We start from the raw sequence: 14546 nt of genomic DNA on the forward strand, positions 1-14546 counted from the left end.
ATGGGAAGATTAGATTGAGGGATGTTAAGAAAAGGAAAAATTCCTTCATGAAAAATAACATCCCTGGAAACAAAAGTGGCATGAGACTCAAGATCAAGTGGTTTATAACCTTTAACCCCGAAAGGATAGCCTAGGAAATGCATTTTCTGCTTCTTGGATCAAACTTTTTACGCCCATGGGACAAAGTAGTTGCAAAACAAGCATCCAAAATTTTTGAGGTGATGGTATGCAAGTTTAGTGGAGAATAAAATCTCATATGGAGTTTTATTGTCAAGAAGAGGGGTGGGAGTTCGGTTAATAAGGTAAACAGCTATCAAAATGCAATCATTAAAAAAATGTAAGGGCACACCTGACTGAAAACGCGATGCTCTTGCAACATTGAGGATGTGTTGATGCTTTCTCTCAACAATACCATTTTGTTGAGGTGTCTCAACACGAGCATTGGTGAATGATGCCTTTTTTATTAAAAAACTCAATCATTTTGAACTCAACTCCATTATCACTTCGAATAATTTTTATTTTAGTGTCAAATTGAGTTGTTGTCATATTGTAAAAAGATTCAATACAGGCCCTTGTTTCTGATTTTGTATGCATTAAATAAACCTAAGTGGTTCGTGAAAAATCATCAACAAGAGTAAAAAAATACTTGGTTCCATCATAAGCAGGTATAGAACATGGCCCCCATATGTCAACATGCACTAAATGAAAAATGGAAGGAGATTTGTGATGGCTGGTAGCAAAAGAATTTTTGTGTTGCTTAGCAATTGGACAAACTGAACAAGGAGAGATTTTATTTGCATGGAAATTGTCTTTTACTTTTGGATCATCAATTAAGACTAGTCTAGAATTTGAAATATGACCAAGGCGACAATGCCAAAGGTCAAAACTATTACTGCTAGTCATGACAGAAGTAGCAAAAGGTTTGGAATTAAAAGACAAAGAAGACAAAGCTTTTGTAAAAGCATTTGGAGGAACAACCATTGGCAAAAGATGATACAAACTGCCTTTGACTTCAGCCTTCCCAATCGTGGTCCAGGTGGAAAGGTCCTGGATGAAACAATGGTTAGACAAGAAAACCAAACAACAGGAAAGAGATTCTGTTAGTCTTTTAACTGAAATTAAATTGAAAAAAAATAAGGCACACATAAAGCATCATTTAGAAAGATGTTATCAGTGACTTGCACATTTCTTAAATGACTAACATGGATAGAAGTTCCATGTGGAAGTTTAACAGAATATGAAACCTTGGCTGTAACAGAAGAAAAGAAAGTGGTACTACAAATCATATGATATGTTGCACCCTAGTCTATAATCCAAGGTAGATCAGTATGATGAGCAAAAGAGAAGAGGGCAAGAGGGATACCAGAGATCTTGGAAGCTTTTGGTTCAGATGTGATACGTTGATGGACAACCCGAGCCTGGTTCACAGAGGAGCAAGCAGTCGAAGTATCCTTGACTTGAAGCAAAGCCATTAGCTGCTGATATTGTGCTTTGGTGAAACTTGGATTTCATTAATTTCCTCCTGGTTAGAATTTAAAGACAAACTGACTTGATGAACAGAAGGTCCAACATTTTTACCCTTGTAAAATTTATGTCCTGGAGGGTATCCATGCAATTTATAACACCTTTCAACTATATGACTTGTTTGCTTACAATGGGTACAACTAGGTACTTGTGCATTCCCTACTTTAAAACAAGTTTCAAGGTATGTCCCTGTATGCGGCAATGGGTGCAATATGGCTTGTCTCTCCTAGTAGTAGCAAATGATTTGGCATCGATTTTAAATAATTATAGGATGTTTTTGTAACTAAAGCCATAGACTCAGGATTTGGGAAAATAGATATGATCTTGTGCTGTTGTTCTTACTTCTGTATAAGTGAGAAAACCTTATTAACAGGAGGTATAGCGTCTGACATCATAATTTGATCTCTAACATTAGAATACTTGTCATCCAGTCACATAAAAAATTGAATGACATTATCTCTTTGATACCTATCATTCAGGATATTCAGTTGTCCACAAGTGCAAGCAGGCATTGGATCATACACGATGTTTTCATCCCACAGGGTCTTGAGCTTACCATAGTATATGCTCACATGATCTTGTTCTTGCTGAAGACTTGCTAAGTTTCTCTTCAATTGAAATATGTGAGGACCATTTTGTTGAGTGAATCAATCTTTCATTCCAGATATCATGAGCATCGTCCACAAAAGCCACACTCAATTTCACAGTGGTGCTGATGAAATTCTGAATCCAAGTCATGACCATATCGTTGCATCATTCCCATGTATTGAATAGGGGATTCTTAGATGAAGCAAGTTTGCAAAGGCTGCCATTAATAAAACCCAATTTGTTCCTTGCTCTGAGTGCTCTACGCATAGCTTGAGACCAAGTCACATAGTTCTCTAATGTAAGAAGATCAGTAACAAGCGCAATGGTGGTATGATCTCTACTATCAACTCTGTATGGGTTATTTGGGTCATTGAAATTGAGAAATGAAGAAGGGGGGTTCTTATGAATCTCTTCTTGTTTCTCCATTGTAGAAAAGGAATAAAGGAAAATCAAGAACAGAAAGTGAGCCAGTGCTCTGATACCATGTAAGATAAAGGAAAAGAAACGATGGAAAAGGAATTTCTCCTGTATTCACTATGAATCGAATGAATTAAAACTGTATAAAGAACCAAAATATATACAACAGTGACAATACCTCCATAACAAAATCTGACACCCCAATACTAACAAAAAAAATAACATAACCAATTACAATTGTACAACACAACAAGTGAGATAAAATAGAAAAGGAAAGAAGATTCCAAATAAATTTGGTCTATCCTTATGTGTCTGATTCAGAGTGAGTGAACGACACGTAGGAGGAGATGCTTCTTCTATATGAACACGACAAGTAGTTGAAGGAAGACGACATGTAGCCTCTGTCTCATCAGAACGACTTGTAGCATTGTCAACAGTAGAAACAGGATGCTGTAATAGAGACGATCCTTCACCCAACAGGGGAGACACAACCAGTTAACCGATTATAAAATTATATCTTCGAGATAAAAATCAAGATGCCTTTTTAGAGAAATATATTATTTTAATGATTTTTTAAACATTGGAATGAATATATTAGGTATATTTATAATTTTTATGATTCTATAGATTTTAAAATAATTTTTAATTTTTATATATTTATTCCCATATCCGTTCTATGGTTGGACAAAGGTGGGGCATGTTAAAGAGTATAAGAAGGGATTTAGATTAGATGGATCTTGATTTGGGTTTATTTTTTAGTTATAGGCTTTGCATACTGGGCCTTTATGAATTAGGTTTATATACTTAACATCTTATAGATGGGCTTATAAAACTCTCTTATGTCTGACTGCTTCTAATTTCTCTCAACATTGTAGTATTTTCTCTCAATTATTATTCTCTCTTTCTCTTTCACTCTATATATGATGAAATTAGTCTATAAAGCAATGCAAGATTTCCGTAGCATTACCTTTATTCAAAGTTTTAGAAATCAGACTTGGTGGATCAATAGCTAAGATATTAGATTTCTCACAAGCATCAAGAAAACTTTGTACAACTTTGGACCATATCGAATATTTTTTATTTAATTTTATGCTAGTAATTTGAAGACAATAAATCCCCTCATCATCTACATCATCTTTGCTACCCCTAGATACCATGTCTACAAAACTAGATCAAGTTTCCATCTCTGATTGATCACTACTCAAGGTTAATTGATCAACAACTGAAACTATGATTGATTGACTTTTTAACAATGATCAATCAATAATGATTAGACACTATAACAAATACCAACCAAGTTCTGTCTGATCGACCATCCACTAAACCATTCTTTGATTGATCAATCAATCACTCGCAATGATCGATCATGTTCTTACCATTGATTGATCATTCATCGAAACACACAATTTTAAACTTCCCAAAAACACAAAAAAAACTTCACCAATCTTCATCCTTTTAGTCTCAAATTGAGATATTGGTTGGCTCTTCTTCACAATTCGCAACAAAGTACCACCAATTAAAATTTTTTAACCCCAACCAACCAAACGGGTATGGCACACAAAATTTGAGAAACTGCTATCCTACTCAGATCAAATCAACAATTTGAGACTCTCCAAAAATTTTACAAATCAATTTTGGAACATAGTAACACTATTTTTTTTTTTATATCTTACCATTTAATTCTTCTTCTTTAAGTTGCTTATGTTGCATACTTTAACTTTCATTTACTTTTAATAATTATTTATTTTAAAATTTAGATGTATGAAACTTGATATTATAAACTATTATTTAATTTAAACTATTAAATCTTCAAACCCAAGGCTAAATCTTCTCACGTAACTCCATCACTAGCTCCCTTTCCAATCTAGAAGTTTTATATGACATAAGGCACTAAATGGGAGCAGGCTCTATAAATAGAAGCTATAGAATCATTAAAGGGGAGGAATGGGTTCACCAAGAAGGAACCATGGTAATCCCAGATTCAAAGCAAAAACTGGAAGTAAACCCTGCCTTTATTGCAGGAACTATGGACAAGCTCTTGACCAAGAGATCCAAAACTATAAAACTCAATTCTTGAAACTCAAAGTCCCTTTCATGGAGCTACAATTTGTATCTAGTTGGCTTAGTTGCTGGAGCTTGGCTGTTTTGCACTACCCGTCTGTCCTTCTCAGTTCTCACCACCAGAGTTCAAGCAGTCTACTAAAAGACTGCAAGTTCATCATGGATTTCACTTGGAAAGGGAGCTTTGATTCTTCATTTGCTGTCTTGTCCAGGCCTTGCAGCATGACTCAGAATAGGCAAGAATCTTCCCTGAACCACTCAGTCCATGAGATGCCTTTTCTGCATTAGCAGTAAACAGTAAGGAGGTGAGAAGTAATGGCAATTAAGATCTTTCAAACTTTGTGTACACTGGAGTACAATCTGGCTAGTTGGGCGGAGCTTAAAGGTGCTTGGGTGGTGGTGCACTTACTGTCTGAGCTGAGTCAGTCACTCCATTAGAGGGAATATTAGGTTGAGATTCCTTCCTCAATCTCATTCGGTTTCAGCAACAGGGAGTCAACCCAGTAAAGTCTCCTATCTTGTTTCTTCTAAGAGGGTATGAGAATGCATCATTCTTCAGGTCCCCTCTCTTCGTGTTTACAGCTTTGAAGCATATCTACCATAATGCATCAACTTTGATGTTGCAGAGTGAGCACATTTATGTGCAAGTTGTTTAAGATTACCGGCATTAGGCGATTCGAGCAAGTACGGTGAAAAGTGGCCAAGTCTTGGTGTTTTAGCCTGGCTACATGATACCTAATGGTCCAACACTTTGAGGGTATTCGATGGAGTGTGAAAAGGATAATTTTTTCCTTTGTTGGCTTAGCTACAAGAACTTGGTGGTATCCTGCACTACAGATTGCTCCAGTTTAGTAGGGAATGTAGGGTTTCAGCAACAGTATTCTTCACAAAAATATCTGCAGTTCCAATTTCACTAGGCTTTCTTTACTTAGAGAGGAGAAAGGAGTGCCAACTCTTCCTTGTCTTGAAGTCTAATTGGGTCTACTTTGACAAGTTGCACTTAGTGGCACTGATGGTCCCCTGACCCATGAAATCTCTTTTGAAGTAGATGTGATACACATGGATAAATCTGACTGCACCAAGATATCAAGTATGGTATCGAGTGAATAGCCCTTGGAAATGAGGTAGTACATCTATAATCATTTTGGGTTGCACATTTAACATGAAAAGGATTCCAGTTCCTAGGACAATTTGGGTCCCAAAACTTCAGACTGATCGATCAATGTCGACGTAATTTCATGGAGCTCAACTGCTCTCTCTCTTTCTCTCATTTTTTTTTTTGGAAATCCAATTGTAGGCTATTGATTTCTTTGTCAAACTATGGCTTTCACAGTGCTTTAGGGTACTTGGTTCATGGAGGAGAGGGTCGACTTGAGAAGCAACTTATGTTACGTATTATATTCACATTGTCCTACACTTTGATTCTGAAGATTGAGAGAAAACACGGTGTCCCACCTTTGCTTATTTTCTCTTCCTTCTGAACTTGGCATCTCCTTTCATACACGAAATCACAACCATTTTGCTCCTTTCAAGGTGGACTGTTTTTTCATGTTCTTACGTAAGACATATAAAGGGAGAGAACTGGAAAGAGAGAGGGATCTCTAGATCTAGAGAGAGAGAGTCTTGGTGATGCTCAGTTGCAACTCCCTGGATGACAAACAAGGGAAGTAACTGTATAGAAATGTCGCATGCTTTCCATATTATAAATGTTCTTGAAAAAAAAAGAAAAAAACATCAGCTTTCCTAATTTCATCAAAGACTCAGACTGATTTGCTTTCTCACCTGCTTTCATTTGCTACTTCTAGAAAGTGATGGCACCAAGATGATGACCTCTGGCCATACAACTAATTTGTGGAGATATTTCCCTCTTTCGCTGATATTTCACTCTTCCACTTCATGAATCTCTTTGCTTCTTCTTTTCCTTGGAATCTTACATTCAGAACTTGTAAGATGAATTGGAATTTTTTGCCTTTTTTTTTTTTTCCTGTTCATCTTGTTGCAAACCTTAGCATCAATCCAAGCTAGGAGAACAAACACATTTTTTCTATGAAATTAGAAAAATGGGAATTTCCCATTATCATCGCTAAAGTATAAAGATCGACAAGATTGTGAAGGTAAAAAAATGTGAAATTTAATTGGCAAGTCACCGAAGAATTGGCATCGATTTGCCAATTATATATATAATTTTACGCATTAGTTTCCTATACAAGAATTACTGTTTATGGTTGTTGTTATTGTTATTACCCTCTTACTATTCTTTTTAATTTCTTTCAAAATGTCATTAGTGTTACTACAACTAATACAAATTAACGATAATCCGACAACTAAGACGGCGGTGAGTAGTTTTCAATATAATAAATACATGTTTCTTTTCCTTTTTTTTCCTTTTTCTCTACTCTAAAAGTAGTAGCAAATAAGCTCTTAGTGTAAAAGGAAAGTTCATAAGAGTATAAGAAGGAAGCTAATGTACACATTCTTTTAAAAAAACATATGTTTCGTTTAATAGAAACCCTTTCAAGAGAAATTGTATGTAACTTTTAACTTAAATAGAAACATCTAACATTAAATTCGTTTAGTATCAAGAGAAGCCTCATCTACCTTCATTCTACTTTGCAGATCGTCCAGATGCTTCATCTTCACCCAATGAGAAAAAACTTCAAACAGTTTCAACTCTAAATATATTTTCTTTTAGGGCTGGCACCATTACTTCCACAAGAGATCACCATACTCATGCATCACCCATTGGGGGAGAGCTCTACCTTTCCACCTGCAAGAGCCATGGCGGCCCTCACAATTAGAGAACTCAGAATTATGAAATCAACATTCTTTCCTTCTGGGTTTCTCGTACTTTCCATTGACGATCAACAAAAGATAAGAAAATGGCGCTACATGATAATAAATATGATGAATAACAGATTCTCATGCCTCTTGTCTCATTCTCTTTTATAACGGCAAAAGCAAATGCTTCAGAAACAAGAAAGTCATCCGTGCAGCTATAAAGGCCATGGATTAACGCCAGCAAACGAGTCGGTCGAGAGTGATCGAGTCTTTTGACGCTTGAAGACAAGGGAAATTGAATCAACAAACTGAGAAAAAGGAGAGAGAGCTTTGAACTCAAGGGAGTCATACGTGCAGCCGCCATGAACAGACAGAGCGACCGAGAAGAGCATGTTTTGTTTGGACGATTTTGGGAGTGGGATTAATTTTTTTTATTAAAGCGATCAAAGATGATTTCACTCATGGGCACTTCAGGTTTTGAAAATTCTCGTGTTTAGTGTTCAAGAAGAATTACAAGAAGAAGCTTTTAATTTTTAAGAAGAATCATGAGAAGAAGAAGAGATTTCTCCATTAGACTCAATGCCTTGTATTATAAGGTAAAGTAAGGAAGAAGAGAGATTTCTTCCATTAGTCTTTTAATGTTTAAGAAGAATCATGAGAAGAAGAAGAAGAGATTTCTCCATTAAACTTTCAGTGCCTTGTATGATAAGGTAAAGTAAGGAAAGATTCTGTATTAAATGGTTTGCGTAAGTCAAAGAAAATTCAATGCTTGGCTTCGGAAAATCGGCATTCACTCATATTTGCGCCTGATTTAATGGTAAAATGGGACAAGCCAGTTTGATAATTAATAATAAACATCACAAGTTTCATAGCTCCTGCTTGTTCAAGCAATGCAGCAAACCTTAATTACTAATACTGAGAGAACGTCTAACTTTTCTACAATAATCAGGTTTTTGTTACCTGATCACTGATCCTAAGAGTACCCAATTTTGCTGTGTTAATTATATTTTGATTAATGGTGACACTCAAACATTATCTAATTTACTGTGACGATTAAGTATCAGATTATTAAATGAGCCAAGAGGGAATTATTGACAAGAAACTCAACCAGGATCACACATTGCCATCGGAGAAAGTGAAGAAGAGCTGCACAGGTCTTTCTTCTTCTCCTTACTCTTGCCTCAAGAACATGAACCCAATTATTTAATCAAGGTTAATTGCTTCATTTAGCATTTCTTTCCTGTTCTTCTCCGGCTTTCAGTCAGGAAATTCAGGAAGAAAGAGAGAGAAAGAGAGAGAGAGTGATAGAGAGAGGGAGGCAAGTGATATACATAGCTGAGGATTAGTGGGGAGGTGTCTTCCTGTAAAGGATTTACTTAACTAGAGAGAGTTAGAAGAGAGATAAAGAAGGGGACCTGGAGTTGGAGAAACAAGGGAAGAGAGTTTGGTTTGAGTGGAGACAAGGGGACTGACGTGGAGATGAAACGAAAGAGAGAAGCCGTGTGTGTTTCGGTTCTAAAATAGAAACGGCTGGGGAGGCCATTTCTGAGTTCACGTGAAAGTCCCTTCGCTCCTTCCTTCTCCCCTTTTGCACAAGCGGTAACGTAAAACCCCAGAGCAACTCCACCACCACCACCTGTTCGGTTGGGGAACGATAATCCTATGCCACCTCTTCATGCTCCCACTATGAGGAAAACAACAAGTTAAAAATACCCAGAAAGCAAATTAAAGGACCAACCCCCCTTCCTTATCCCCTATATATTCTCTCTCCTCCCCCCTCATCTCTTCACCCATCCCACACATGCGAACTACTCATTGGCAGCTCTCCTCCCTTCTTTCATCTCCTTTCACCAGGAGAGAGGAACAAAAGAGAGCCTGCTAGCGTTTTGGAGAGAGAGAGAGAGAGAGAGAGAGAGAGAGAGACCTAAAGAGGGAGATTCTGCAGCACTAGCTACTTACATACTACTACGGTTTTCATCCTTGCAAAGAGACAGTACAGAGAGAAAGATGGCCATCTTTGCTATCCATAGCCCGGGAACTTTGACCTTTGGCCTCCTAGGTAGAGCTAGCTCCCTCCGGAGAGAATATCTTCACGTTTTTTTCTCTTTCTTTCTTTCTGGTTTTTTTTCGTTTTGCATCAACTGGGTTGAGAATTGAATGCTCCGGTTTCTTTGTTGAAGATTCGTGTTTCTTCGTCTTGTTTCATTCACTTGGAATTTGAGGATTTCAGCCTGAGCATGTAGGTCGTTTCTTGGTTTGTTTCTTAGTGTTGTTTTTTTTATCTTTTGTTTTGGTTTCTGTTTCTGCTGCTTGTGGTGATTTAATAAGATGACCACACTGCACCTACTTTGAAGGAGAAAGCTAACCTGAAATAATATCATGCAGCGCCTTTCTGTTTCTTCGTCTCTTTTATTTGTTTCTTCTTCTTTTTGCTTTAATGGTTTGTTATGAATGAGTTTGAAGTTTTGTGTATTTCTAGCTGCTCCATTTCTTCTGACTTTCCTGTTAGGGCATGAGTCTCTTAGCATAACAAGCTGGATTTTGTATTTTCTGGTTGTTTAGTGAAATAACTTTAAAGCAAGCTACCTGCAGAGAAATTCGGCAAATATCATGGATGACAGTCATCTTCTACATTTCTTCGTTTCTCTTTTCTTTGTTCTTTAACCGCCGACTTCTCATTTCTCAAGCGAATAGAACAGAACTCACTCAAATTAATTTCTGAAAAATATTTCAGTTTACTGATTATTTTTTTTCTTATCCTACAGGTAATTTGGTGTCATTGATGGTGTACCTTGCCCCACTGTAAGAATCTAATGTCTACATCTCAAGTTTCTTCTTTTTTTCCTTTTAATTCTGCCTGGACATCAGTTTTGTACTTTTAACTGTCAGTTTGTTGATACTGGATTTAAGGCCCTTACTAATAGAAGTTTACTTTTCTGCAGACCCACGTTTTATAGAGTTTACAAGAAGAAATCGACCGAGGGATTTCAATCAGTTCCTTATGTAGTTGCACTGTTCAGTGCCATGCTATGGATTTACTATGCTTTTGTTAAGGCCAACGCTTACCTTCTCATCACCATTAACACTGTTGGATGTGTCATAGAGACCCTGTACATTGTGATGTACCTCGTTTATGCACCCAGGAAGGCTAGGGTACTGGAAAACCTCATCTCTTCTTCTTCTTCTTCTTCTTCTTCTTCTTCTTATCTAGCTTTTACTGATATTTTGTTACATTGTTTCACATTTTTAACCTGCAGATCTTTACCGTCCAATTGCTGCTGCTGTTGAATATAGGAGTTTTCAGCTTGATTCTTATCCTCACTCTCTTGCTAGCAAAAGGGCCACACCGTGTTCAAGTTCTTGGATGGGTCTGCGTGGCCTTCTCTGTGTCCGTCTTTGCAGCTCCTCTCAGCATCATGGTTAGCATCAAACATGAAATTTGCAATTTTAATTAGGAAAACTGTATGCAGTTCATACTAGACAAGTTTACCTTACTAATCATCATTTTCACAAGGTTAACACTTTCAACTTTTTCAATTACCAGAGGCTTGTCGTTCGCACAAAGAGCGTCGAGTTTATGCCGTTTTCCCTCTCCTTCTTCCTCACTCTAAGCGCTGTGATGTGGTTTTTCTATGGTCTTTTCCTGAAAGACTATTACATAGCAGTAAGTTTTTCTTCTTGTTAATTACCTAATGAACATCATCAGTGTTGTAATATTTAATTTGACTAGTAATTGACAAATTTCCTTTCGTTTTTGGTACAACAGCTCCCCAATGTTATTGGATTCACCTTTGGCGTCATCCAAATGATATTGTACATCGTCTTCAAGGGTAGAAAGAAGCTGATACTGGAGGAGAAACTGCCTGAACATGTCAACAATATGATCAGATTAAGCACTGCGGGTAGTGCTGAGGTGCATCCTATTGAAGCTCAACAGAATGAAAATCACAAAAAAATTGGCGAAGATGATCAAAATTCTCCTCGGTGCACCGAGCAGAATGACGGAGGCCCGAATCATCAACCTGCAGTTCAGCAGATCCAGTGTACTGAAGTTTAATCCTCATGCAGCTTCACTACAGAGACTCCCTTTGGTGAAACTCTGTAGATATTCTAGGAAGGCCAGTCTAGAGCAGTTATGACTTCCTTCTAGGCTTGTTAGCCCTCCGATAACCAGGAGAGAGAGGCCTTTGTGACTTCCAAATTTTTCTTGAATTAGATCCATCCCCTCTTTCTAGTGCTTCTTGTTTTTCTTTTTCTCTCTAGGTCTCCCTCTCTGATTTCCCTCTCTCCTTCTTCTCCAGTGTGGACCTAAATGGAAGCTGTTGTCTGTTGCCCAAAATGCACGTTTCATGCACCATTTTTGGTACTACTGTGGGAGAAATAAACCTACTATGTTACAATTCTATGTGGTTGTGTATGTGCTAATGAAATACTAGTTGGGAATGATATTTCCTTTGTGAGTCTTTTCCATTCTCTTATGGATTTCTTCTGCCTTTACTCCACTGAACTAAGTCTCTCAAGATAAACCTGTGGCTTAAAATATACCAGTTATATTGTTTTAAGAGCATATCAAAGTGTTAGTGTTGCTAATGATGTGATTAGTAACACATATCCAATAAGACTGGCCCATAGTATTGGACTAATTACCCGATGTTTTCCAGCGGTGTCGTCTCCGTTAAAGACACCGTGCAACCAGATCCCGTGATAATGGGGATACACCATTGGCACCAAGTACTTCCGGTGAAACCGTTAACCTTAACGACCGGTAGATCTTTGAAGTTCGTTAAAAAACTGCCGTTAGATGCAACTAGGTACGTAAGCATGACATTATACAACCATATTGTTCGTTATACCGTTACTGCAGCCATTATACATGCAATTTTTTTTTCAAAACAAAATCTGGCTTTATCGAATTAACTCAAATTGCGAATTAAGTAGGGTCTTAAACAAAAATTACTGCATTACAAAGACCTTGGCAAAAAAAAATAAGAAATTTTGATTAACTGTATGTAAGCAGAGTTTGCACTTTTTGAGTGACATGAAGAGCTACGGTTCCAAAAATGCCAGGCACATAATGAAAAATAGAGTTGCCCAACAATAGAAGATCACATTGATGGTATCCCAATCTGGTAAAGGAGGAATTACAAGATTTTGGTACTGAGATTTTGTGAGAACTTGCTTCAAACCTTGATGCTCCAGCTTTCCCACCAAAAAAATAAAAAAAAAAAAGTAAATGCAGTACTAAAATGGTGCCAACCAATGAAGAAAAAATTGTCAAGAATAATGACCAATGCAATATCTCAGCACCAAGCGACCACATGAATGGGCAGTCCTGATTTTGGTAGAAGATGGTTCCAGTGGCACACCAAGACCAGACCTCTCCTCTCTTGGCACACATTTGTACAAACCCTTTTTGTTTGTTTTGGACTAACTTAGTATCAAGACTTTAACTCTCTCCTAGCCAAGCTTCAACATACAAGCTCAGTTAAGGAATACCAAGCTGAGTTTGAATGAATTGTTAATAGAGTGCAGTGGTCAGAACACATACATGTTAGAAGTTTTATTGGAGGACTTATACCTAAGTTGATACCTGAATAGAGTATCCACCTAAAGACTCTTGTTGAAGCAATTTACTATGCTCAGGTTCAATAGAAAAAGTTATCACTTTTAGAATCTCTACCCAAAGGACCTCCTATCCAGCCATTACATTCTCCTACTCCAACAACATGCATCGTAGTTGTCCTACCCAAGGTAAGTTTCCCCCGAAAACCATTCAAGAAGCTTCACTTGCAGAGATGGAGACAAGATGAAGCAAAGGTTTATGCTTCCATTGTGCTGATAAGTTTCTTTTATTGGACTAGGTGACTTCTCGAGAGGGGGTGAATTGATGTTTCCATAATGGTAGTCACCACTCAAGAACCCTTGCGCAATAAATTTTTGTTAATATGCTCTATTAGCTGAAGTTTTACAATTAGAAGGGATTTTGGCTCTCTTTAGCCAAGTTTACTCCCCAATTACATAATTTAACATCTCCCCAAAAGATTGTACAACTAGACTTTGACTCTAGTAAGTTTTCCTTTCAAGATTTTATGCTCTAGAATGCCAATTTTTTAGTTTTATGATACTAGAGAACCTCTATTAAAGAAAGTTAAAATATAAAAGTGTCAATCAAACTTAAAGCTTTCTTTTAGAGAGATAATCCTTCTCCTATTGAGATTGAAACCTCCAAATCTTTAAGCATGTGAACTAAAATCTATAGGAGCTTGATGGAACTTTGAATACAAAGAATTTGAAGAGAAAATAGTGGGTTTAGGCAAATTTGGAGTTCTTTTCTTTAATAAAATAAAATCAGAAATTTAAGCCCAAAAAAATACATCTAGAGGTTTGGAATGCCAATGTAAGCTCCACTCATTGTCTTCTATGAGTTTGGGGGCTTATTTACAAGTTTCCTAGTCAAACTAGCCATTTTCGCCCATTTCCAAAAAGCTAAAAAAAGTATTGATCGATCACTAGAAAGGTATGACCAATGAACCGTGTATAACGACTACATTTTTTATGTTCCCTAAGCCTATTGATCAATCAAGGCATCAATGAATGAGTTTTCAACCTTTTAGAAAACTCATTGATCAACCCATTTCAATTGACAATCATGTTTTATAGAACTGGTTATACAGAGTTCTATATGATCGATCATGCAATAGAGGATAATTGATTATGCTTTATAAACTTACCGGACAACATTTTGTATGATGGATCATGCCAAACCTGATGATTGATCATGCTTATACAGGTTGATCATTCTTGTAATATGCCAGTATTCTAGTTTGACATTTAAGCATGATATTAGATATTCTAAAAGATTAACCAATTCTAAAACATTTAAATGCATCAATAAAAACATATTTTTGAAATATTTCATACCCTCAAAACTACATAACCCAATTGTGCTTAAGAATCAAAGTTTATTTGCTATTCTCTTACATAGCTAGAGTTTTTGAGATTTTTTTTTTACTTTAATTGTAGGTCTTCAAGTCTTCAAGCTTCTTCTTTGTGTAAGTTCTTCTTTACATCAACAATCTTCAATGTGTTTTTGTTTCAGTTTTGACTTAGCAACTTGATTGATCATCATTTGTCTATATTTGTACTGGAAGACGTGTGTCTAAAATACTGATAACACT

The 14546-nt window shown here is 36.8% G+C and overlaps 1 protein-coding gene across 2 annotated transcripts; it reads left to right on the top strand.

Annotated features, from left to right (window-relative positions):
- The first annotated feature begins 9180 nt into the window (after window positions 1–9180).
- LOC137962570 (bidirectional sugar transporter SWEET14-like) lies at window positions 9181–11800 on the top strand. 2 transcript variants are annotated; one of them, XM_068809519.1, is made up of 6 exons: window positions 9181–9427; window positions 10134–10170; window positions 10311–10521; window positions 10626–10787; window positions 10913–11032; window positions 11135–11800. In XM_068809519.1, the coding sequence occupies exons 1-6, from the start codon at window positions 9376–9378 to the stop codon at window positions 11423–11425; spliced, it is 873 nt and encodes a 290-aa protein (XP_068665620.1). In that variant the 5' UTR covers window positions 9181–9375; the 3' UTR covers window positions 11426–11800. The 2 variants fall into 2 exon arrangements, with proteins under 2 accessions (XP_068665620.1, XP_068665621.1); XM_068809520.1 differs by lacking the exon at window positions 9181–9427 and adding an exon at window positions 9542–9607.
- The last annotated feature ends 2746 nt before the right edge of the window (window positions 11801–14546 follow it).

This window comes from Aristolochia californica, unplaced genomic scaffold, assembly GCF_029961685.1.
Source record: "Aristolochia californica isolate CCGP_79_NKW_82.1479 unplaced genomic scaffold, dmAriCali1.0.hap1 SCAF_4, whole genome shotgun sequence".
NCBI classification, from domain to species: Eukaryota; Viridiplantae; Streptophyta; class Magnoliopsida; order Piperales; family Aristolochiaceae; genus Aristolochia; species Aristolochia californica.

Bases quoted from the DNA above. Each gene is read 5' to 3' on its own strand.
- LOC137962570 (XM_068809519.1), top strand. From the start codon at position 9,376: ATGGCCATCTTTGCTATCCATAGCCCGGGAACTTTGACCTTTGGCCTC. The intron at 10,171-10,310 runs GTAAGAATCTAA...ACTTTTCTGCAG, and splicing joins ATGGTGTACCTTGCCCCACT to ACCCACGTTTTATAGAGTTT. The intron at 11,033-11,134 runs GTAAGTTTTTCT...TTGGTACAACAG, and splicing joins TGAAAGACTATTACATAGCA to CTCCCCAATGTTATTGGATT.